Here is a 26,605-nt window from a genome sequence, read left to right on the forward strand (position 1 = left end):
TTGAAGAGGGTCTGTGCAATCCTTCTGCCTAGTCCGCCATCTTGCTTCGCCTCTTCAATTTTTTTTAAAAAGAACTTTTTATTGTGATTTGGGTGCTTACAAAGCGAATTGGTTTCCCATTCAACAATTCATTCAGTTTGTTTTGTGACATCGATTACAGTCCCTACAATGTACCAGCACTCTTCTCACTTTCTCCCTATATTTACTGTTTCCATTTGTCCTTCTTTCCTATTCCTTCCTACTTTCTGAGCTTTATCCCTGGGCAAATGCCACCCTTTTGATCTCCAATGGTGACTGTTCTAAGAGGTGCGTACCTCCCTGGTGTTACTGTTCACCTTATAGGTCTATCATTGGCTGACAGTGGAGCGACTATAGTGAGTGTCTAATGGTCATAGTCTTGGGGGTTCCATCATTCTCTATTAGACCAGTAAACCTCACCATTTTTATTATTTTGAGTTTCATTCCACATTTGTCTCCCGCTCTATCCAGGACCTCCTATTGTGATCCCTTTTGCAGCAGTCATCAGTGGTAGCACTTGGGTCTTACCATGGGGACCTCTAAAGGTCACTGTCCTGAATATACATTTCTAAGACCACCCACTTTCCACCCTTGTCAACCAAGAAAGGAAATATGCAGAGTCCAAGAATATATTTTCCTACAAGGAGAATCTAGATCAATGCATATTAAACATGACACAGGGATAGTCAGTCCTCTCATGTGTTTAAAGTACACATGGCCCTGGGAGATTATGTGAGTTGGAGTCTATTTTTAATATATGTAAAGCACCCATAATTTGCATTTCTCCCTGTATTTTGTCTTGGGTACAGCTGTACAGCTCAGGTAAAAGATGGCCCAGGACAGTGCTCCTACCTGAACAATGGCTGATCCTGACCTATGAATGAAAAAATGACTTAGAAGATTCCAAACTCCAGTTCTCATGAGAAGCTTTTCATCGGTAATCCTATCTGAACAGCTTGGCTGAGAAACAAAAATAAGTGGCCCCTACCTGTATGATATAAACTTCCTCTCTTGCATTATACCAGATTTCAAATTTCTTATTGTCCCCTTTTACATTCTCTGTTATGCCAACAGCAGTCATCTGGCAAAGACAAAATTGGGGAACAGATTTTAATAAGCATGATGAAAGTGCCCACTTCATCTGCAAAAGATGCCAATGCACTCATAAAAAAATACATGTATTTTTGGGGTAGGGCTAAGAATGACCCAAGATTCTGGACTTCTAGATCCAAATATCAGAATTTAAGTTCATGATCAAGGTTTTGATTTTAGCCTAAAAATGAGTCACAATTGAATACATTTTTCCTCATAGGGTTAGTAGACAAAATGTTGCGTTGTTGAAAACATGTCCTTTACTTACATTTAAGGACTGCTTGTAACTGTAGGAAGGGGCTTTCTCATATCCCTCCCCGTTTTCCTCCCTCTTCTTGCAGAAAAGCACAGCCTTCTCATGGAGGAACAGGTGTCGCTGCATCGGCTTAAACCTGGCCAAGTCCTTCACCTTGGCGTGGCCCTTCTTATGATCAGTCCAGACGCTGAAGGAGCCCTGCATCAGCAGCTTCCCCAGATCATTTAGATTCCCCTGGAACATATGCAAACATAAGAGCGACATTTAAAACTGAGTTTGAGTGCTGAATGAAGTTACAGAGAGCTGAATAATAGTGGGGAAGGGGGAGGGGAAGGAGAGAGGAAGATGAGGAGGGGCTGAGAAGGAGAAAAGACATGATGTGGGGCATAAAAGGGAGAAAATAGAAATCTGAATCTTACTGCTACTTATTATAAAGCACTAATCCACAAGTGGCATTGCAGAAAACAGACTGTCACATCCATGCTCCAAATGACACATCATGAAGAAAAGACAAAGAAATGAAGTGGTTTTCAAACCTCAGTGCTAAAAAGATGCTGTGCAAGCCTGACTATACTGAGGTCAACGTCGCGAGGCTGGCTTTAGATCGAGGGGTGAATCCTGTCTGCTCTTCTATACACACGTGCTGTTGCCAGCATGGTCTGCAGCCTCCAGCTTCAGCATTATCTGAGGGTCTATTAACCTCAAGCCCCATCCCAGATCTACTGAAGCAGAGTCTGCGTTGAACAAGATGCCAGGTGATTCATATGCATATTAAAGTTGATGGAGCACAGCTCTAAACCACAGGACAGTAGTCTGCAATATGGCTCCTCTTTAGAATGCCATAGCCAGCATCGCTCCTTAACATATTTTGCAGTACTGAGACATCTGGCAGAAAGTTAGTGCTGCTCTGCCTGAATGCAGTGGGGATTGTCCTCAGATGTCCCCCAGGCCACTGCCCACTGGCCCCCCACTGGGCTCCCACAGGGGCATCACTTACATCATAGCCTGTAATGGCGATCAGGTGCATGGAATCATTGACAGCCTTGAGGATCCCCAGGATGGAACTCAGTGCCTCCTGCAGGTCCTCAGCCCCTTCACAGTTCTTGCTGTATTTCAACATTTCCTGAGGGGTGGGGATGTGAGAATGAGGACATATTTCCACATCCATCACTGAAAACATTCCAGCTTGTCTGGATACTAAACCTCCCCAAAGCACTAGATAGCTGTTTGAATTCTTATGCTCTGATGTAAAAGCAGCCAATAGACTTCTGAGAATAGATTCCAAAGACGGGTCTTTACCCTATTTAGTGTTGCTTCTAAGGTAATGTGTCACCTGGAAGGAGGAGCACTGCCACCATGTCACAACATACACATGCCACTCACACCCTCTCTCATGTGGCAGTCTTGCCTGGGGGGTCCAGCTGCTCTCTGGAGTAGCTCAGGAAGCTACACTGCCCACCTTCTTTTTAGCCCCCTGCGTCCTCTATGGGAGCTCTGGTAGCCTAAGGCACTTGACTGCTAACCAGAAGGCTGGCGGTTCAAACCCATCAGCCACTCCTCGGAAGGAAGACTGGGCAATCTACTATAGTGATACTGCCTTGGAAACCCAAGGAAGGGTCACTATGACTTGGGTCTGACTCGACAGCACATGAGAACAACAACATGTCCTCCATACCAATAGCTTGGATGCTGCAAATCAGGAACATGGCCAAATGAGTCAAACACACACAAGTGCTTGGCAAGTGCACAGCCCAGTGTGCCCACTCTCCTAAGGGTTGACATCCACATGCAATCCAACCATGAAATGGCTTTAGGAGGGCCTCAGACTTACAGACTAATTTCTCCCAGTGCCCAGCATTTCCTCACTTCTAAACCAACAATTTATACCTTTCAGTTTTGACACCCTGGGGTAAGGGGACCTTTTATTGTTAAACATGCATCTGCATGTCTATCCATTTCACTCAGTCAGGGCTTACTGAGCTTCCTTTGCTGGTGCCAGCAAAGATACACAGGACACAGGCTCTGCCCTGGAGCAACTCACACTGGAGGGAAAGGATGATGTACAAGCATATGACTGCAGTATAGGGTGGCCAGAAAGCCTCTGGAATGTGCACTCCATGAGGGATTTGTTTTAGTTGACCCTTATATCCTCAGTGCTTTTAACAATGGCTAGCCCATAAGAGTGTTCATTGATGGTTCAGTGACAGAATTCTCGCCTTCCATGTGGGAGACCTGGGTTCAATTCCCGGCCAATGCACCTCAAGTGTAGCCACCACTCATCTGTCAGTGGAAGCTTGTGTGTTGCTATGATGCTGAACAGGTTTCAGTGGAGCTTCCAGATTAAGACAGACTAGGAAGAAAGGCCTGGTGATCTTCTCTGAAAATCAGCCAATGAAAACACCGTGGATCATAATGGTCCAACGTGCGACCTATGATGGGGACGGTGCAGGACCAGGCAGCATTTTGCTCTATTGTGCGTGAGGTTGCCATGAATAGGGGGCCAACGTGGCTGTAGCTAACAACAAAGACTGGAAGCAGCTCAGAGAAGGTGGCATTCAAAGCAGGTCTGGATAAGGGAGTAGAGGTTCGGGCATGGGGAGAAGCCTGTGCCCCATGAACAGCACAGGGAGGACCAGAGAGTAGATGGCAGACACAGCAGTATGAGTGCTGCCCAGGAGGGAGTCAGGCAGCAGATGAGCTGTAAGTGACAGGGTGGGGCCAGGCTGCAAAGAAACATCCTCCTGGTTAACATTTTGACCAATGTGTGACTCTCCTCTGGGAATTCTCACCTTGAGTAATAACTGATACTTGGTTATTCTTTGAACAGGCTTCAGCAAGTAAGAATCCAAGCTCAGCTTGTGGTCCAGTTTCTTCTGGCATTCCTGTAACCAATGAAACAACCTTTGGTTTAGACCATTTCCATTATTCTTTATGTAAAAAGGCATCCAGTAAATTCAATTCAATTCTTAAGAACGGTTCAGAAACATACCTGAAAAAAGGGACAGTCAGAGCACTGTCTCCAGAGGCTCTCTGACCGGGGTTTGTTTTGACAATACTTCTCATAAATCTGAAAATCTTCCATCTGGAGCCAGAAGGGACAAATACCCGCATGTCACAACATGTCTTAGCAGATACAGCACCTCACATCATACAATTATCAAGAGCTATTTTTTGCAGCTCACTAGAGAACGGGGATGCCCTCTAGGAGGTGAAAATTCCTTTATGACATGGTTCTGTTGGTTTCTGAATGTAGGAATTCCCTGGCCCCACCCTGCACTGAACTTTATAGTGAATGGTTGTATAGTGGTGATAGAGTTCTGCCACATAAGAGTATTTCAAAGACATGTGTAATAATGTGTGTAATAAAAGCATACTGCTAAGCTACAGCTTTAGTTTAGTTTTTTTTTAATTATTTAGGGGGAGGGGAGAAAGGATGAGTAGGTGGTGCTCAGGGCATTTTTTTTTTTTTTAATTGTGATTTGGGTGAAAGGTTACAGAGCAAATTTACTTTCTATACAGCAGCTCACATATACTTTGTCTCATGACATTGCCTACAATATCCCACAATGCAACAGCTCCCCTCCCTCTTCTTCCCCATAGTTACCTCTTCCCTGTGTCCTTCCCTGCATACACTCCTGCCCCCTGAGCTGTCTCCCTGTGCATACACAGCCCTTCTATTCTCCCATGATTGTTCCCATCACTGTAAGAGTTGTCGTTGTTTGTTGTTATTTGCCGTCGAGTCGGTCCCGACTCATAGCGACCCCTCCTTGGGTTTCCGAGGCAGTATCACTACGGAAGTAGGATTGCCCAACCTTCCTTCTGAGGAGTGGCTGGTGGGTTTGAACCACCAGCCTTCTGGTTAGCAGTCAAGTGCCTTAGGCACTATAATACCAAAGCTCCCAACTGTAAGAGTGTATCTACCTAATGTAAATGTTCAGCTCATATGCCTATCTTTTGTTTGGCTGGAAGCCACAGGAGTGGGTTCAATTCCAGACATGAAGGACAGCTAAGGGCCGTAGTCTGAGTGGTTCCATCAGAGTCTATTAGACCAGCAAACCTGGTCACTCATGGCATTTTTAAAAACCAAAAAACCAAACTCACTGCTGTTGAGTTAGATCCAACTCATAGCAACCCCTCTCCTTGGGTTTCTGAGGCGGTATCTCTACAGAACTAGATGGCCCAGTCTTTCTTCTGAGGAGTGGCTGGTGGGTTTGAACCACCAGCCTTCTGGTTAGCAGTCAAATGCCTTAGGTACTACGCCACCAGAGCTCCTCAGGGCATTTTTAGGGCAATGAAATTATTGTGTATGATATGGTAGTGGTAGACACATGACATTATGCATCTGTCAAAACCTGTAAGAACTGACTACTGACTATACAACACAAGAGGGAACCCTCATGGAAACTATGGCCTTTAGGAGTTCCTGGCGGTGCAAATAGTGCACTGAGCTCCTAACTGAAAGGTTGCAGGCTCGAGTCGCCCTTGGCAGAGACACCTTGGAAAAAAGGTCTCGCAGTCTACTTCTGAAAAATTAGCCGTTGAAACCCTATGGAGCATAGTTCTACTCTGACACACATGGGGTGGCCAGGAGTTGGAACAGACACAACTGTTTTTAAGTTAATAATAATGCACTGATGTTGGTTCATCATTTGTAAAATATTTATCACACAAAAGCAGCAGGTTAGTAAAGGAGAAACTGCGCAGGGAGAGAGGAATATGGCAATGCTCTGTACTTCCTATAAGTTTTCTGTAAACCTGAAACTGCTTTAAAAAATAAAGTCTATTAAAAAAAAAATTAAACTTCCATTGTCTTTCCTGGTGGTCTTGTAAATGACATGGGTTATTTTGCCAAAACAGACCTAAGCTTTCTGTGTGAAATGCAACTGCCCCCTCTGTGTTCCTAGGGGCAAAGGTGGTTCTTATGGAAAGTGGTTCTTGCTGGAGCCTTAGTGTGCGACTTTCACCGGGGCTCATTTTTTAGCTTGAACAACCAGAATCAGCTCTCCATACAGCAGTGCCCACTGCATCCATCTCTATCCTCCTCTTCACGTTAGAGAGTTTCCTGGCCTGGCCTTTCTCTACCTAAAATGGTTCCCAAGCAATGTGTTTTTAGCATCATTTAGTACAGAAAACTCTGGGGCAGCTAGAGTATGGCTACTGGCTGAAGAATGGACATGAAAATAGAACCTCTGGCTGTTTGCCCCACACTCTTGCTGATGACAACCTATGGTCCGTATCAGCAAACCACACAAACCCATGGTAAATGTGGAACAACACAGAATAAAATGTAAGGAGGCCAACTGCAGCTTGCCCTTCACTTCATCCCAAGGGACCCCCTCCATTCTGACATCACAACACTCACTGTTTGGGCAGGTAAGTGATGCCTTCAACCAGAAGTTTATTTCTCAGGCCTGCTTTAGTCCCATTCTCTCTCTTATTACAAAAAATCACCTCAGTGTAACTGGTTTTTGGTCATAGGAATAACAGATTTAAAAAAATATATACAGACCCAACATAGACTTTCCATTTCTAAAGAAAGAATTTCCAGAGGTTAGCCTGTGGCAGTGGTTCTCAAACTTGAGGGTGCATCAAAATCACCTGGCAGACTTGTTAAAACAGATCTGTCCCCATATCCCACCAGAGGCTCTGAATCAGTAGGGTCTAGGGAGAGATGGGAGAATCTGTTTTTCTAACATGTCTCTAGGAGACCTGGATACTGCTAGTCTGGGGTCCCACTTTGAGAACCACAGACTTATAGAATGATTCTCCCACTTCAATTCTCCAGTTGTTGTTGTTGTTGTTATTTGCTGTCGAATCGGCCCCAACTCATAGAGACCCCTCCTTGGGTTTCCGAGGCAGTATCACTACAGAAGTAAGATTGCCCAACCTTCCTTCCAAGGAGTGGCTGGTGAGTTTGAACCGCCAGCCTTCTGGTTAGCAGTCAAGTGCCTTAGCCACTATGCTACCAGAATTCTTCAGTAGCATTGACAAATGCACCAATGGCTAGGCTTAATAGAAACATAAATAGTGCCCTTTCTTTCCCTTCCTTTCTGCTTCTTGATACTAATTCATTATAGAGGCCCAGCCTCTTGCTTTATTTCATGAAAATTACTTAGTTTACTGCTGTTGGTAAGCTATAGTTTCCATATTGTTAAATCAGCAGTTTGTAGCTTTTGGCATAATGGGGTAACACAGGATTGTGAGGAGAAGATAAAAAGCCCTGGTGGCACATCAGTTAAGCACTTGGTGCTAACCAAAAGGCTGGTGGTTCTAACTCACCCGGGGTTCCATGAGAAGACGACCTGGCAACCTGCCTCTGTGAAGACAACAGCCTAGAAACTCTATGGGACAGTTCTACCCCATCATATGGGGTTGCTAGAAGTCTGAATCGACCCAACACCACCCAACCATGTTTGTTTTCAAAAAGCTCTCATTTTATTTCATCTTTCTAACAGTACTTGAAGAAAGGAGGATGTCTGCTATTTTAAAGATGAGAAAAAATAAGGCTCAGAGAGGTCAAAGGACTCAATGAGTGAGGGGAAAGAAAAAAAAACACGAAAAAAAGTAGCTTTAGATAAAACTTGCAATTCATACTTAAGATACTATGTAATTTTAGCATACATGCCATCTTTGTGTTTTTTATTATTTCTTTTTTGGATTAGTTATTGGGCTTTTAAAAAAACAAAACAAAAACTGTCATCTTTTGGCCCTACCAAAAAGTATTACGTCATTTCAGCTAAATTAGAAACATTTGCATCTTGTAATTTTAGTTGGTTAGAATGGGGGACTGTAGTAGAATTTAAAGTCAATATTACTTAATAATTTTAGGATGTGTGACATAAGAATAGATACTTTTTTTTTTTTAATTTTTAAATACATACCCTTTCTAGAAAACACCTTCCAACCAGCTCTGGGCAGTCTATATAATTTTCCAGTTCTCTCAGGAATATTCTAGACAAAGAAAGTTTTTATTGGTGATAGGAAGATCAACCTGAAAAACACGGCATCTACAGCAACCAATTAATAAATCTTTTCTGCAAGACTTTTATTCTTTACTCTGGACAAGTCAAGAGATTTTGTGTGGCAACAATACATGAGTTCAGAAAACTGCAGTTCCTATCTGCCATATGCTGTAATCCTGGTTCCAGTAAAACTCTCAGGTAAACAAACCCAAAACCCAGTCTGCATCTCCCTCTATGTTTTTGATATGTGGAGTTCATACCAAAGTTGACAAGAGCTTTTTTTTTTGTGTGTCAGCACCAACATATAGGATAAAAAAAAATAAATAAAGAAGTCGGAGGTGGGGAAAATCATGGGCAGAGACCGTCAGAGACAGAAGCATTTAGAGGTTCTGGAAATCCAATCCCCTTGCCCTATTACAGAGTAACCTATTACAGAGTATCCTATTATAGAGTAACAACTGGTTACTGTGGGTTTTCTCCAGATATAACCCAGAAGTCTTAGCTCTGACCCTCTATTGGATCCCTCTACTACAAGGAATTTGCCTCTAAGCTCATGTGCTGAATTGGCACCTCTATATTTCTGACCTGCATCCATTTAACCAGGGGCAAACTATAACTGTGAGAAACCTCCCATGAAACACTCCCTTGAGGATAAATTCACAGACCTTAGAACTACATCTTAAGAAGCCCTGGAAGCTTAATGGTTAAGTGCTCAACTGCTAACTGAAAGGTTGGCAGTTTGAATCCACTGCAGCACCTAGAAAACTCTATGGGGCAGTTGACTTTGGGCAGTTGGGTTGGAATCGATTCAACTACAGCCAACATCAACAACAGCACATTTTATGACCACTAGGGGGGAGTGCTGGGAGCTGAGAAGATGCTGTAGAAGCAGGCTACCTGCTCATTTTAATCCCCATGGCTCTCTACAACATCTGTGGGAAGAAAAGGATTCCTGGCATTGGGTTCAAGGGATGATGTTCTACTTCCTTCAAAAAACGGGTGGAGTGAGAGATGCTAATGACAGTGGAGTTAAAAACATGTGATGAAAGAGAAGTCCCCAAGTGCCCTTGAAGTTTTCTTCAAGTCCAGAGGAGGGTGGGGAGCCCTGATTCCCACGATCTGCTGGGCTTCTTGGTCCCAAGGTGGGGCACGCCATGTACCCTGGATAGCAGTGCTGGTGTACAATGTGGGTTCACAGTTAGCTTTCTTTTCAGAAGACAACGTAATCTGCAGTGTGTGTATCTGTTTCCCCCTGCCCTCTGCATTTCCAACCATTCCTCATCTTTCCCATAAGTTCCCATAAATTCATTGTATTAAAGAAAACAATAAACTTCCATAAAGAGCAAAGGATAAGCAATCAAGAAAGATCACTGATAGTTTTCCAAAAGCAACAAAGAGGCCAAAAATTACTATTAGAGGACAAAGAGGGCCCCCTTCTTGCTCTCAGGAGGGGAGCATGAGGAAGAAAGGAACTTCTCATGTTGTCACCTTTTATAAGCCTGAACTTGGAAATGAAAGGGGTCTTGCTAAGTGGTCTGGTATTCAGTGCCTCCCCAAAGGGCCAAATGCATCCATTTCGAGACAGTACTGATTCCTGCTTACCCAGCAGGGCAGGAGGAAGAGACAAGCGGAGCAGGACTGGTTCTGTCTCATTGTACTGACAAGGCGGAGACGCACTTAAGGGGTGGCATAGTGCCAGCTTCTCCCTGGTGAGGAGACAGGCTGGCGTGTGGCTCATGTATAATTCAGCCAGCCCCCAGTATTAGTCAGCAGGGCGGGGGTGCCACCGAAGTACTCTGGAAATGTCACACCTAGACTCCATTATTTGTGTCTATAGCTTTTCTCTGAACTTACCATCCCTTAAGGGAGGAAGGCAAGGCAGATTCATCAGCAAAGCATAACCCAGGGGGTCCATTTTAGTTTCAACTCCATGAAAGCAGCTGCTTTTAAAACAAGTGAGATCATGGAACAAGTGCATGTGGAAAGAGGAAGGTTTCCTGACCTGTTATGAAAGTGATAGATTTCCTCCATATTTCCAAATAAGACATCTTTCTTTTTCTGAAGGCTTGTTGAAATGAGATGCATCATTAAGGGATTGTCCATCTCAGCAGCATAACCCTGTGATAACAGAAAAGAGGTCAGTAAAGAAGTTCTGAACTGCAGCTGACAAATAGGGACATAGGTCATTTTAGCCTAATTGGCCCTGCAAGAAACAGAAGGTACAGATTTTGGTTTGACTGGCTAGCAGGATTGGAGTCCTGAGTAGTGTAAATAGTTAATGTGGCTGGCTGTTGACTGACAAGGTGGAGGCTTGAATCTACCCAGAGCCATCTCAGAAGAAAGGCCTGGCAATCCACCTCTGAAAAACCAGTCATCGAAAAGTCTATGGAGCATAGTTCTACTCGGACACACATGGTTGGGTTGGCAGAGTTAGGTCATATAACCTCAGCTTTTAAAAAGCAAATCTACTTCATACGTATTCACTGATTATTTCTAAGATGGTTATCTAAACAAACATCCACAAACTATAAATGAATTCCCAACAGCATCATTTTCTTCTGGGAGTGGGATGTTCCATTCTTCTCCCCTTTTTAATCTTTTTTTAAATTGTGGTACAACTTACATAAAAGGCATAAATCCTATGTGAGTTGTACATATGTACCCACCCATGCACTAACACTTAAGTCAAGATATAGAATATTTCCAGCACCAAGAAGGCTCCTTCATGGTCCTTCTCAGTCAATAAACCATCACAGAGGTAACCCTCATTTTGTCTTGTTCACCCTGGATTAGTTTTGCTTCTCCTTGAACCTCATCTATGTAGATTGAACAGTTTGTACTTTTTTTGGGTCCGATTTCTTTTGCTCCTCATTATGTTCCATATAGCAGCAGCTTTCTGTCATAGTCCATTGTGCAAATGTACTTGGTCCTGTTGATGGCCATTTGAGTTGCTTATAGTTTTTGACTATTATGAATAAAGCTGCTATGAATATTCTTTCACATGCTTTTTGGTGGACATAAGCACTCATTTCTAAGCAGTAACTTAAAAACGAAACTTGTTGTTAGGTGCTGTTGAATCAGCTCTGACTCATAGTGACCCTGTGTACAACAGAATGAAACACTGCCTGGTCCTGCACTGGCCTCACAATCCTTGCTGTACATGAGCCATCCTTGCAGCCACTGTGTCAACCCATCTCACTGAGGGCCTTTCCCTTTTTTTCTGACCCTCCACTTTACCAAGCACGATATCCTTCTCCAGGGAATGGTCCCTTCTGACAACATGACCAAAGTAGGTGGGATGAAGTCTGGCCATTCTTATGTCCAAGGAGCACTCTGGCTGCACTTCTTCCAAGATAGATTTGTTAGTTCTTCTGGAAGTTCATGCTATCTTCAGAATTCTTTGCCAACACCACAATCAAAAGCATCAACTCTTCTTCAGTCTTCCTTATTTATTGTCCAGCTTTCACATTCACATGAGATGACTGAAAACACCATGGCTTGGGTTAGGCACACTTTAATCTTCAAAGAGACATCTTTGCTCTTCAGCACCTGAAAGAGGTTTTTTGCAGCAGATTTGCCCAGTGCAATGCAATGTCTGATTTCTTGACTGCTGCTTCTGTTGGTGTTGATTGTGGAACGAAGTAATATGAAATCTTTGACAACTTCAATCTTTTCTCCATTCATTGTGATGCTGCTTATCGGTCCAGTTGTAAGGATTTTTGTTTTCTTTATGTTGAGGTATAATCCATACTCCAGACTGTAATCTTTAACCTTCATCAGTAAGTGTTTCAAGTCATTCTCACTCTCAGCAAGCAAAGTTGTGTTGTCTGCATATTGCAGGTTGTTAATGATTCTTTCTCCAATCCTGATGCCACATTCTTCTTCATATAGTCCAGCTTCTCGGATTTGCTCAGCAAATAGATTGAATAAGTATGGTGAAAGGATACAACCCTGACACACTCCCTTCTTGATTTTAAAGCATGCAGTGTCCCCTTATTCTGTTTGAACGACAGCCTTGTGGTCTATGTACAGGTTCCTCATGAGCACAATTAAGCCTTCTGGAATTCCCATTCTTTACAACATTATCTATAATTTGTTATGACCCACACAGTCAATAAAACATAAATCAACATCTTTCTGGTATTCTTTGTGAAGTAAGTGACTCCATTTTGTAACTCTCTTTTTGTAATGTCCAGCTATGGCTGGCAATATCTTGCTAAAACTCCATTTCATGTGGCTGAAGTAAACATCTCATCCTGCCCCCCCCCTCCCTGTGAGTTAGGGAGTGCCCCTTCTGTCTTTTTCTTCTCCTCCCTCCTAGGCACATAAAGCAGCTAAATCACCCCTCAATGGACACCTGTGCTAAAGCACGTACTTTAGGGTGATTATCAGCACTAACTCCCATCACCCCTCAATGAACACCTGTGCTACAGCACGTACTTTAGGGTGATTATCAGAACTAACTCCCATCACCCATCAATGGACACCTGTGCTAGAGCACGTGCTCTAAGGTGGTTATGAGAACTAACTCCCATCACCCCTCGATGGACACGTGTGCCAAAGCACGTACTCTAAGACCTTGAAACTGCAGCTTCTGCTTCTGTATTACTGCTTGCTTGCCTGCTGTATAAAGCCTGCCTAAAATCAGACTTGTTGCTGCAGCACAGGCGTGCACTTCAGCTCCCTGCAGTCAGATAGCCTAAATAAATCTCTTTTATCCAAAAGTGGACATTATAATGGCTATTATTTTAAACTGACCCCATAACATTTGCTTTCAGCCAAGATTCATCTGACATCAGCAATGATTTCCCTCATTCCACGTCCTTTTTTGAACCCAGGTTGCAATTCTGGAAGTTCCCTGTCAATATACCATTTTTGAATTATTTTCAGCAAGATTTTACTTGCATGTGATGTTAATGACATTGTTCAATAATTTTCACATTCTGTTGGAAAATGAAACTTACACAGGGCCAAAATAAGCCCAACCCACAGAGTGACCAGCATAGGTGGCTGGAGCACAGCCAGCTAGTCCTTAAGTGCAAGCTCACCTCAAGGACACACAGAAGCTCCTCCACATACACCCGTTCTGTTTCCAGGAGCTCATTCATCACGTGCCTGTAGTGGGCATGGAGAGCAAACACAGTATTAGAGTTGGAAGTGACAACAGAAATAATGTAGTCCCTACTCTCATTTATGGACAAGGAACATAGGTACCAAGAAGTGAGTGACTTGCCTGAGGCACATGGGGACTGGGGACAAAGCTAAGTCCAAGGCCTGGACTTCTTTCAGTGGCCACTCTTTCCTGAGTCTAAGCTATTATCAGTCCAATCAGATTGTGACTACCTTTCCCCTGATTATCTAGACCAAACTAGAACAGTCTAGAACCCCTCAGTCTGGCATTCGAGGCCTTCCAGGAGCAGATTCCACAATCCCAATCCTGGCTTTTCAGTCCCGCCATGCCCCACTGCACAAGATTAGCTCTGATCCTTCATGCAAACTTCAAGCTCCCATCTCTTCAAAGTCACATACCCAAATCATTCTATCTGTCAAGATTCAAATCCTGCTCCCATTATTAGCCTTCTCCAAGTCTCTTTCATCAGGAGGAACCCCTCCCTGCTCTGAGACTTCTTCGTGCTTCCACAGAGCCTCCTACGCTACGTACCACTTGCCATTGGTGTACTTTCCTCATGTTACCACCTTGAGACCAAGACCATGGCTTTGCCTTAATTGTAGCTGCTCCAGCATTACTGTTCTTTTGTATATTTTTTAAAAAAACAACAATAACAACAACAAAAACTCACTGCTGTCTTTTCCGACTCATAGTTCAAACCCACCAGCCACTCCTTGGAAGGATGACTGGGCAATCTACTTCCGTAGAGATACCACTTCAAAAACCCAAGGAGGGGTCACTACGAGTTGGGATTGACTTGACAGCAATGAGTTTTTTTTTTTTTTTTTTTCCTGTTAATGGAGGTGGCAAGTAGAGAATTGTCCTAATGGCTGGAGATATTGTCTTCTACCACTCCATATAATCATTCCCTTTACCTCCTTCCCAGACTGAACATATCACCCAAGGATATATATTGAACATTTATGAACTAGGAGGTGCTATGGGAACTAGAAATATGAATAAAACCAAGTGTATGACCTCTAGGCACTTATAAGAGGGAAAATACATGTTGCCCGGTGCTCCAGTTATCTGTATAATAGAATTCCATGTGGGTGATACAAATCATCACATTTCAGGACTGTAACTTAGCTCCTCTCATTTGTTGCATGTAACACTTCAGAGAAGAAAGCAAGGCAGACGCAACTGCTCTAGGAGCACAAAGTACAATATGAACAAGGAAGAGGTAGGAGCCACATCAAGGAAGACACCATTGGGGGTGGAAGAACGCATCTGGATATTGAAGAATGAGTAGGATCTCGATAGGGAGGATAGGGAGGAAGAGTAGGCAGGGGCATGTGCTAAGTACAGATCTCAGTGTGCGTAAAAACATTAAGGCTGCAAGATGCCAGCTGCTTGTGAAGTGGGGAAGAGGCCAGTTTAGCTAAAACATACAGAGGAAGGGTAAAAGTTAACACTGGGAAAAATATTCACTTGTCTTCCAACTGACTTGGGGGGTAGATATCAAACATTTCTACTCAGGGGGCAGATACAATCATCACAGTTCTCTGGAAGGAGCAGACTGTCAAAGACTGACTGGAGGGTGACACCAGAGTCAAAGAGCAAGACTGGTTGCTATGGAAATAGTCTAGGTGTGCAATATGAGTATCAGAAAAGCACAATAAAAATGGAGAGGATGGAAAATGGAAGTTATGTGACGAGGTGAATGGAGCTGAATGGTGTTGGTGGGCATATAAGGAGAGAAGGACGAGAGAGAGATTATGAAAGAGAACTGAGGCACAGCACAGGGAGCCAGGGAGGAGCCAGAAAAGGCTCCAAGGTTCTATGTTTGGGGATGGCAGGGAAAACAGTCCACTGAGGACATAAGAAGGTGACAGGAAGGAAACTGAAAGCCCTGTCCAGGGAGGAAAGGTTACAGGGTGGGCTTTGCACATGCTGACCTGAGTGGGTGGGAGGAGCAAGCTCGGAGCCTTGGAGTTCTGAATTGCACTATAGTCTTTTCACCTGGTGCTTTGGTGAAGGAAGACTATGAGTCATTTAAAACCCTGAAGTCCAAAACCACTGGGGCAAAATGTGACTTCCAAAAAATACAGAAATGTCTTGTCCTTTTAGATATAGATATGCCTTAGGGACACTCAGTGACGACGGAAAGAATAATCCCACCCACCTTCGTAAAATGGCCAGGCTTTCCTCTTCATCCCCTGTGGAGCCACCCCTGACCTGCTGGTTCTCGCTCATTTCACTCTGAGGAATAAAAGAAAATGCAGTCTGTCACGTTTCAAAAAACAAGAAGGGTCAGCCTAATGTTTTGATTTTTAAGGTCCCAGAGCCCATTCTTATTTCCCCTCTGGGAAACAGACATGAGGTCCTGCCCTGTATTTTTATTTAAAGATGATGATGGTGCCAGAAGTGGGAAGGTGGGCAAATGCTCTCAGAGCCTGGTGCTTTGGGCCAACGTGCACGTGCTTTATAAGAAGTTCTTGGCAGTGTGTGCCTAACTTCTAGAAATGGGCTCTGAGGATGATGACTGGGGTCAGCAGTCAGAAGAAGCCAGAACACTCTCACCTTGGCTCTCCTGTAGTTCCCTCTTCGGAGCGCGTTGCCTTCAGAACTAGAGGAGTTCTCAGAACCTCTCCGGATGCCTAGTTTGGAAAGAAGAGGAAAAACATTTTACATTTTACCACCTGGAGGGGTAAAAAGTATATCTGAGGGTATCCAGACTTTTTGCTGTTGTTGATGTTATTATTTTTTTTAACATTCAGAGGGAAAAAAGCAGCTCAGAGAAGGATCAGAAAAATGAAGAAGGTGGAAAATGGGAGTTATGAGATAAGGTGAATGGAGCTAAGTTTGTTCTGTTTGGAAAAGACTTGAGAGCCATCTTAAAGAACAATACCAACAATGCCAAAGTTATTTCCCATTTCCACAGAGGGAAAAGGACATGGGCTTCTATTATAAGAGAAAGGAATTCAGGAGATGACAAGGGAAAGAGGCTCATTGTGAGAATGCCCTGGAATCACTGGTCTAGGGAAACAAGTCAGAATATAATGTTCTCCTTGTATCCAAGGTACATGCCTGGTTGTCAAGGGTTCTTACAAGCTTATGACTGACATCTGCCAAAGTCCTGAAGAAAATGGCAGATGTTTCCAATCCCAGTAAAGACTCAGTTTCTTATGGACAGGGAGTTGACAGCAAAGAGAATCCAAGAAGAGGCTAGGTGTCCAGCTTGGCCTTATGAAGGGCTGGCTTAGGAATGGTATCAGGAAGAGATGGGTTGAAGGGTTAGTCAGCTAGACCATGGTGGCCTCTGAATGCCGAACCGAGCCATTTGGATACGGTTATTTAGGATATGGAGAACCCAGAAAGGCTTTGGAAGTCTGAACCGAGTGGGAAAAATTATTTGGCAACAGCAGCGAGGACGGACTGGGCTGGGGAGAGATTGGAGTCAAGGGAAAATGATGAAAAAGTTCTTCAATAGTTGGTAAATATTTTTGGTTTTGTGGACTACAGTCTGCCACAATTACTTACCTCTACTGTTGGAGGGCAAAAGCAGCTGTATACAATACATAAATGAACAAGAGTAGTGATGTTCCAATGAAATTTTATTTACAAAAAACAGTCAATGGGCTAGGTTTGGCCCGTGGGCCATTGTTCATCAATCCCTGAACTAGGGCATAGTGGTGGGAATGGAAAGAAGAAAGCTGCAAGAGAATTTTTATATGTTGTTTCCTCAGATTTGTTAACCCCCTAAGCCCCAAAGTCATTCCACAGTGGCACCTCACAGCTTTAATGAATGAATGAGGCGTACCTGGGGAGGGACAGGGAGACTTTGTAAATGCCTCTGGTCTTGGGGCCACGGGCTGCACTGGCCGGGTCTGCTTGGCCGCCAGCTTCTTCAGGCTCACCTGTCTCCTGTGAAACATCTCTTCCATGCTCTCTTGCTTCTGGAAGACCTTTTGCACATGTTCCTGAAATGATATAACATTGTTTAATGTGCTAATTAGTGAAACATCTACCAAGTGCTGGTGCTAGTAGAAACGTACCAATCATACATAGCATTGTCTCAGAATGCATTTAAAGATTTTCATAACACAGTGCCCACTGACCATGGAGCAGAGCTGCATCCAGTTCTGGTTTTATGGGTGGTGAAGGGTCTAAACCCCATGTAAGAAATGAAGGATGTGAGGCCTGCAGAAAAGACAACTTGCTGGGAGGCACATGACAGTTGTCTTCAAATATCTGAAGGGCCATCTTATAGAAGATGGGATAAATTTCTTCTGGATTACCCCAGAGGGTAGAAATAAGACAGCCAGTTAGGAGTGCGATTTCAGTTCAATATCAAGAAGAGCTCTGGAATAACTACGCTTTAAAGGAAATAGCTACTTCATAAAGAAGAACATGTTCCATCACACAACATGTTCAAGCAAGAGGTAGGAGGACTACTTTTCAGACACGGCATGGAAAATGATTTCTATATTGAAAGGAAAGTTGAGCTAGATGAACTCCCAGCTCTGTTTCTCTCATATGTTCATTATTTATTAAAAATTCATCGAACAATTTTTGAATGTTTTAAAATGTAATTTCCCATCATGCACAACAGCCCCCATCCGTCACCGGAGGCTTGGGTGTGGCTGGGATGCTGAACAGGCTTTGGCGGAGCTTCCAGACTAAGACAGACTAGGAGGAAAGGCTTGATCTACTGAAACTCGCCCAATGAAAACCCCTGGATCACAGTGCTTCGATCTGCAACAGACCATGGGGATGGCGCAGGACCCATGTTATCGTTCCATTGTGCAAGGGGTTTCTATGAGGTAGGGGCTGGCTGGCTGGTGGCTAATGACAACAACGTGACAACTGATCTGCAATGATGCAAAGGCAGCATTACCATTAGGTCTTGGTTGAGGATGGATTCATATTCCTTATAAATTTTATTTAGTTCCTGGATTTTATTTTCTGCACCAGTCTCCAAAAACTTCTCAATTTCCTGAAGGGCTGCCTCGGCGCCATCCTGGGACTGACATTTGTCGACAGGCTGTGAAGCCAGCAGGTAAATCCCCTCATCACACCATTTCATGGACTACAGACATAAAACATAACAGAGGAAAAAAAACACAGTTAGAAGTTTTATCTTGTTTTCAAGTATATTCTGCTTAAAAAGATCCCATTTTACCAGCATATGCTGTGTTGATGATTTTATTTTTGGCAATATCATATTCTCTACCATTATATCCCAGAGGACAACACTGGAGGGACATAGCACTCAAAAAACCAAGCATATCATACAGGACTGGAAAAGAATCACAAGTCCCTGGGCGGCACAAATGGTCAACATGGTTGGCTGCTAACCCAAACGCTGGAGGTTTGCGTCCACCTAGAGGCACCCTGGAAGAAAGGCTTGACAATTGACTTTTGGAAAATCAACCATTCAGTACCTTAATGAGCACATTTCTACTCTGACACGCATGGGGTTGCCATGACTGAGGTTGACTCCATGGCAACTAGTTTCTTTTTCTGGACTAGGATGATTTTCACACAGAGCAGGTAAGGGTAACGTGCAATGTAATTAGCGAGGATGATAAATTTCTGGTTCTTTTAAAGACATCTTTAGTTGTTGCAACTGAATTCTAGGAAACAGAAAAGTATATCAGGACACGACCATCTAGTCCAAGGAGAAAAAAGATCCATTGGTTACGTGAGATCAAGAATCGATGCTGCACCACTAGGGGAGAGAGGATCCACTCTCAAGGCAAGCCTACCGTCTCTAAAAGGCCATGCAGTTCCAGGGACTTGTTGAGCAGATTTCTCCTCTTTCCAATTTCAGCAGCAAACTGGTCGCAGAGGTGCTGCAGCTCATTGCACTTGGGGTGGATGGAGTCCACTGCATAATGCTTGTTCTCAATAAGCTGGCTGCCCTCCAAGGACAGGGCTCGGGCCTTTTCCACAGACACCTATGGAAAAAAGCCATCCCCAGAAAATCTATTCAGGTTTATTTTTATTATATGTAAACCGGGATGCTATTTTCAGTGAGAGATTAAGCAAGCTAATTGTAATGGGATATTTGTCGCAGAAGTACAGGGATGTATATCATTTTTCTTTGTTTACTGCTGTAGGTTAACTGAAATGCCACCTAATCCCTGAAGCTATTCTGGGGGAAAACTCTTCTGTGTATTTTGATGAGACAAGCAAAGTCAGCGCTCATTCTGAGTAACTTGACACAGAGGCAGTATCATTTTTTGAAAATCAATGGACAACAAGAGATTTATAACAAAGAGGGCTGCTACACACACCTGGCACTGTCAGCTATCACTGCTATAAATGGCAGGGACATATGCCTTGAGGGTTTGGGAGGGGTCTGGATGGAAATGGAGGCGGGGGCAAATGGGAGAAGTCCTCCACCTGGGGATGTCACTCAAGCACGATGCCACTTCAGGTGCTGTTGACCTGTAGTGGCCTCACCTTGGCTGGGTGAAAGCCAAGTTTTTGTGCTTTTCTAGGCAATATTTAGTGTTCTCAATTCTGGATCCCTCCTATGAACACATCAACCAGGACCTTTTGGATGGGCACATTCTAGTCCTTACATTGGACTTTTCTTCAAAGTTAGCAAGGTCCTTCAAGAGGTGCTCCACATGTGCACGGCTGTTGCCAACATCTGTGAAGGCCAGTATCTTCTGGGACACAACATCTAAGGCAGCTTTGACCTGAAAAGGAGGAAAAAGGCATGAGATCATGGCCTGGCTTAGAACACTGGAAGAAAACATCCAATGATTTAGCAGCAATGATGGAAACTTACTACTGATACCAGAAATAAAGCTATAAGGAGGGAAAATGCAGATTAAGACTTAGAAAATAAGGGTAAACTTTTGCAAAAATAAGGAGCTCTCGTGGCATAGGATTAAATCTTTCAGCTGCTAACCAAAAGGTTGGTGGTTTGAACCTACCAACTGCTCCATAGGAGAAAGATGAGGCAATGTGCTTCCTAAAGATTTAGAACTTCAGACCCTATGGGACATTCTGCTCTGTCCTGAAGGGTCACTATGAGTCAGAACTGACTTGATGGTAGGTTTGGTTTGGTTGCAAAAATAAGAATCAAACTAATCACCATCAAGTGGGAAGTTTTAGTATTTGTTTGAGGCAATTCATGAAAGTTCAATTTAAACTTTCTAACCATCTGAGGACAGTGCTGGGTCTACTTCTGACTTTACTAGTGAGATCAATTAATTTATCTATGCCTCAGTTTATCACCTGTAAGATGGAAAGACTACCTATCGTATCAACAACCAAAAACATTGTGAGGAGAAAATGAGATTACATAAGTCAAAATACTCTGAAAGTTGAAAATGCAACAGTGATATAAGCACGAGGCAGTGCCAGCATTATTGTTACTCTTACTGGAATTTCAGATGTGGACCATGAGGTTTTCACAGCTTATTTCATTCCAGCTTAGTATTAACTTTATTGTGGTGAAATACATATAGTGTTTCAACTGTTTTTATGTATTCAATTTAGTGACATTAATTATGCACCTGTTGTCCAACCACCACCATTATTCATTACCAAGGTTTTTTTTCTTATTTTAATCACCCTTAACAGTCACTGCCCACTGCCATTGAATTGCTTCTGACTCATAGTGACCCTCATTGGGTTTCCAGGGCAGTAAATCTTTACGGAATTAGATTGCCCCATCTTCCTTCTGCAGAGCAGCTTGTGGGTTTGACCCACCAATCTTCTGGTTAGCAATCAAATACCTTAGGCACTGTGCTACCAGAGCTCCTTTCCCTTAACACAGTGTCCCTTAAACAATACCTCCTTATTTCTCCCTGTCCCTGATAAGCACTAATGAACTTTGGTCTTTATGCACTTGTCTATTTTGGATACTTCATGTAAGTGGGATCATACAGTATTTGTCCTTTTGTGACTGTTATTTTACTCATCATAATGTTTTCAGGCTCATTTACATCATAGCATGTACCAGAACTTCATTTCTCTTTATGGCTGAATGATATCCCATTAACAGTTATACCACATTTTGTTTGTTCATTCATCTGTTGATAGGCACTTGGGTTGTTTCCACTTTTTGGCTATTGTGAATAGTGCTGCAAATGAAAGTTTCTGTTTACATTTCTGTTTTCAATCTCTTGGGTATATACCTAGGAGTAGAATTGCTGGGCCAAATGGTACTCTATGCATAACTTTTTGAGGAACCGCCATACTCTTTTCCACAACAGCTATACTATTTTACAATCTCAACAGTTTCATATTAACTTTTAATATCTGATATTTCTGACACTGGCAGGAAAACATATGGTTTCATAACTGCGACTTTTAAAAATGTAATAGCTTATCTCTTTAAATATGAAAGTTTTTATCATTAGAAATCTTTTCAAGAATGTGCATGTGCCCACCTGCAAAAATAGGTGATTACTGAGGGCAGCAGGACTAGGGAAGCAGATATCTTTAGGAGCAGATATCTTCAGTGACTGTTCTGGCTGCTTGCCACCGAACGTGCCTGGACGATCTCCTACTGATCTTCACCTTTGTGTTCCCCACTGTAGGTGGCTCAACACCCAACAGATATATGCAAGACTGATTCCACTCTATTTGAATATATGGTAACTCCAGTTACATTGGAGTGACTACAACTTTTGAAAGAGGCCTTCCTGAGGACCCCAACTATGGGTATCCACCTTAGTCTCTATCTCACACACTCTTATTTTTGTCATGATTCTTACATTCTGATGTTATCTTGTTTTTTTGTTAGGTTACAGTTTGGGGTCTGATATCCCCTAAAACCTCCCCTAGAACAGAAGCTTTGGGTGGACAGGGATTTAGTTTTCCCTAACACCTAGACCTGTACCTGGCACATAGTAAGCACTCAGGAAAGAGTTATCTAAGGAATGACAGTTCGTAAGGAATTCTGGTTTTGATTTTGTTTGGCCTGAGGTCTGCTAAATAATGTAGCACAAAGACACAGACAGGTAGTGTTGACAAAGCCCTCCTGGGCCAAGGCACCAAATTGGCCCGGTCTCCCTAAGCATATTACGTTCCAGGAGAACCAGGTTAATAAGCTCGCCCTGAGGGGGGTTTGGCAATAATTTGAGCCACAGTGAAATGATCAATGAGACAAGAGAAGAAAGTAGCAAAGTGAAAATGCTGGAACCGCATTCCTTTCAGATTAAACTGGTTGGACTATTTTCATCTGGATTTACTGGAGATGTTGGGAAAGGCTACTTGTATTGTATGATTCTCAGCCATATCCAGACACCTGAAAGTATCCCTCATCCAAGTACTTATTAATTAAACTCAGAGCCATTGGGATGCACCCAGGTTCTTCTCTTAGATCTAACCTCCGTGAGATTTTCTTCCATGGTATTTTCATCTGGACAGAGACGAGTGAAGTTAGGAAGTTTAGGGTTTTATCCTCTGCTGTTTAATGTCTTTGATCCCAGGAAAGAAGTTCTGAAGGCGGTAATTTTTTTTTTCTTTCATTATCTATTCATTTTTAATTGTGATTTGGGTGAAAGTTTACAGTAAATTGGTTTCCATTCTACAATCAATACACATTCTCTTTTGTGATATTCATTACAATCCCTACACTGTATCAGCATTCTTCCCATGTCCTCCCATTACCCACACCTTCCCTTCATCCTTCCCTCCTATTTCCTGCCCTCCAAACTCTATCCCTGGGCAAATGCTGCCCTCTTCATCTCATATGTGTGAATGTTCTAATGAGTGTATACCCTCCCAATACTACTGTTCATTTTATAGGCCTGCCTATTATTTCCCTGCCAACTGAGTCATGGGGGTTATGTTTAATTGCTACCTTCAAGGGTGTGGCTAAGGGCCATACTCTCAGGGGTTCCACCAGTCTTCATCAGACTAGTAAGCCTCTTTTTTTTTTTTAATGATACTGAGTTTTGTTAGGCTGTAAGATTTTATGTACCTCATTCTAAAGACCCCCTCCGGCTCCTTCTAATGCCCCAGGGTTCAAACACTCCACATATCTCTCAGCTGTTGAAGTTTAAAGGCCAGAGCTTAGCATAAGCTTACTTTCCACATGGATTCATTTCCTGGCTCTTTGAAGGGCACCAGAATTAGAAGATGGTAAGAAAAGTCTATAGTTAAATTGGGAGCTTGCTCTTCTTTTATGCTGTATCATTCATTTTGCTCAGGAATAAATGTGATGAATAAGCATTTCAAATAGAGAACAAAAATAAGAACATGAAAACCTTTTTCAGCAGGTTTTTATTTTTTCCCAAAATGTGACATGTGTTTCTAACTCTATAGGTTTATGTCTCTTGCCAAATTTGGGAAGCTTTTAGTCACTTTTTTTTTTTTTAAAGCACTTTTCAGTCCCACCCTCTTCTCCTTTCCTTCCAAGACTCTCATGAAACAAATGTTAGAACTTTTGTTGTAGTTTCACAGGTCTCTAAAACTCTGTTCATTTTTTTTTTCAGTCCATTTTCTCTCTGTTCTCCAGATTGGGTCATTTCCATTGAGTAATTTTTATTACTCTATCTTCTAATTCACTCATTTTTTCCTCCATTCTGCTGTTGAGCACTTCCACTGAGCTTTTCATTTCAGTTCTTACATGGCCCTTACCATACTGAATCCAAGGCAGGACTGTATCTTGTATTTTTGTTTACCCAGCGCTCTATGCTAGGCATACAACAATCAACATATGTTGAATAAAAAGCACACACAAATGAATATAAAGTGAGAACAAAGGATCCTTAACTAACTCAAGTATCATGCAGAAGTAAGTGCCTATCAAAGAACATATTTTAAATAACCTTTTATATGTAACGATTTACTTATCAAACCACTTGTTTCAAGGTTTAACCCAATTTAATCTTGCAGATTCAAAGTGGCTAACAGAGACTCTTCTACACTACAGCAAAGTTAACTGTGAAAGCCAGCTGTGCTAGGACCAGTATGTCGATAAAGTAACAACACAGCACATTAGGCTACCTGTTCACTTCTGGTAGCCAGCACTCTGGTGCCCATCTAATGGGTCTCTCAATGCTGTGGTTCACTCACCTCTCGAAAATTTTGCTCAAAATGTCGGAGCTGCAGACACTGTTCAAGTTTTTGCTGATGCTTTGCCCAAAACTCATCAAAGGCAGCCTCTGTTTCATTCAGCTGGGCCAGGAGCCTAAGGAAAAGGAGGAGATGCATCTGTACTGTGGTTGAGACTGTCTCCCATGGGCATCAGGAAGAACACATGGAGGACTTGAGCAAAGAATCAACACCAACAAGCAGGGTGTTCACGCTGATTGTGTGTGGCTGTTTCTACAGTCTTTCCAACACCTTCACAGAGAGCTATAGTTCTGTGCACTGACTCACAGAAGTTTGCAAGCATGGAGGTTATCTTGATAGGGTCACTTCATGTGTGAAGGAGAGACATTTCAAACTAAATAATGGGGTGATCTCCTGGTTCCCCTCCTGTCCCCTCTCTGGCATGATGTACTGGGTCATACTAATGCAGCCTTGTAGTAAACCACTTAGTTGCTGGAAGAATTAAATTGATTTTGTTGATTTTTCAAAGGTCAAAATGGTATAGGATTTGATTTTTACTTACAGCTTTGGCTCAGGGGTGAAGGTAAGCAGCAAAGTGCCATGACGAGTGAGGATGAATAGCTATTGCCAACATTCTTGTGTATTTGCTTTTGGGTACTGACAATTCTTGAATAACCTGCACTATGCTAAATGCCCAACATTCAATCCCCACAACCACCCTGGCAAGAATGCACTATGAGTAGTCTCACTTGATAGTGGAAGAAATTCAGTCTTGGAGAAGTTAACAACTTGCCTACCCTGGAGCTCAGAGGTGATCTGCCACTCCTTGAACTCAAGTCCAAGCTCTTCACAGTCTCCATGAGAGTTTCCCTTTCATGACAGCACAGTTTACTTATGAGCCCCTTAAGGATGGTCCCCTTGTATCCCTGTGCCTCCCCCAATGTCCCCAGCACAAAGTGGTTGCTCAGTAAAGGAACTAGGGCTGGGTGGAGAAAATATACATTATGTGTCAAAAGAAATCAGTCTCCATTCCATTCTTGGATCTGCCAATCAATTACTGGGTGCCATTGGGCAAGTCACATAGCATCTCTGAACCAGTTTCCTTATATATAAGACAGGCATTACAAAACCTGCCTGGCTTGTACAGCTATGGGAATAAAAGGAGAGAAGGTTGTGGAGTTTTGAAAATTTCAAAGCACAATAAAATATTAGTTAACATTAGCTAACCATATAAATGTTAACTAATATTAGTTAACATTAGCTAACCATATAAATAGGAGCTCTGGTAGCATAGTGGCTAAGACACTTGCCTGCTAACCAGACGGCTGGTGGTTCAAACCCACCAGCCACTCCTCGGAAGGAAGGTTGGGCAATCCTACTTCCGTAGTGATACTGCCTCGGAAACCCAAGGAGGGGTCGCTATGAGTTGGAGCCGACTCGACGGCACACAACAACAACAACAACAACCATAGAAATACTTTGCCTCCTTGTCCTGTTATAAAGCTGGAAACACAGTGAGAAATATAAAAATCTTTTACAACAGAAAATGAAAGCTCACACTTCAAAAATATGCAACTAGAGTTGAGAGAGAATCTCAGGTTGTTTTCCTACCTGTAAACAGAAACCTGGAGGCTCTCTATCTGCCTTGGGACAAGAGACAAAACAGTATTTTGAATGCAGAAGGTGTAAGAATCTAAGATGCTCTTATTATTGCTATTCTGCCTTTATAGGTCTACTCTTTTTTTAAAAAAAATGCTTTTGAAAAAATAGTGTTTGCTTTATGAATCTTCTTACCTAGAAAAGCTGATTTCTTTGGGACTTAACAAACCAAAAACCAAAATCAGTGCCATTGAGTCAATTCCAACTCATGTGACCCCCTTTGGGTTTCTGAGGTAGTAAATCTTTACGGAAGTAGATTGCCCAGTCTTCCTTCCGACGAGTGGCTGGTGGGTTTGAACCACCAACCTTCTGCTTAGCAGTCAAGTGCCTTAGGCACTTGCCACCAGAGCTCCTTACTTTGGGACTTACAAAACAAACAAACTCACTGCCATCGAGTCAGTTCTGACTCATAGCAACCCCTCCTTAAGTTTCTGAAGTGGTATCTCTATGGAAGTAGAAAAATATTTCTGCATTTAA

General features: G+C 42.8%; 1 protein-coding gene across 1 annotated transcript in view; it reads right to left on the reverse strand.

Annotated features, from left to right (window-relative positions):
• The window catches only part of MCF2L (MCF.2 cell line derived transforming sequence like), a 342,209-nt gene that overhangs the window by 21,679 nt on the left and 293,925 nt on the right, over nt 1–26,605 (reverse strand). Inside the window, exons 9-23 of the mRNA XM_042781158.1 lie at nt 24,491–24,605; nt 20,032–20,151; nt 19,210–19,401; nt 18,339–18,530; nt 17,262–17,421; nt 16,022–16,098; nt 15,624–15,700; nt 13,377–13,443; nt 10,331–10,446; nt 8,248–8,317; nt 4,356–4,448; nt 4,156–4,248; nt 2,364–2,489; nt 1,379–1,600; nt 1,007–1,099 (exon numbers count right to left, since the gene is read on the reverse strand). Coding sequence (XP_042637092.1) covers nt 1,007–1,099; nt 1,379–1,600; nt 2,364–2,489; nt 4,156–4,248; nt 4,356–4,448; nt 8,248–8,317; nt 10,331–10,446; nt 13,377–13,443; nt 15,624–15,700; nt 16,022–16,098; nt 17,262–17,421; nt 18,339–18,530; nt 19,210–19,401; nt 20,032–20,151; nt 24,491–24,605 — 1,813 coding nt within the window. The remainder of the gene's footprint in view (nt 1–1,006; nt 1,100–1,378; nt 1,601–2,363; nt 2,490–4,155; nt 4,249–4,355; nt 4,449–8,247; nt 8,318–10,330; nt 10,447–13,376; nt 13,444–15,623; nt 15,701–16,021; nt 16,099–17,261; nt 17,422–18,338; nt 18,531–19,209; nt 19,402–20,031; nt 20,152–24,490; nt 24,606–26,605) is intronic.

Source organism: Orycteropus afer, unplaced genomic scaffold, assembly GCF_000298275.1.
Source record: "Orycteropus afer afer isolate SDZICR_OR568_19922 unplaced genomic scaffold, OryAfe1.0 scaffold00089, whole genome shotgun sequence".
NCBI lineage: Eukaryota > Metazoa > Chordata > Mammalia > Tubulidentata > Orycteropodidae > Orycteropus > Orycteropus afer.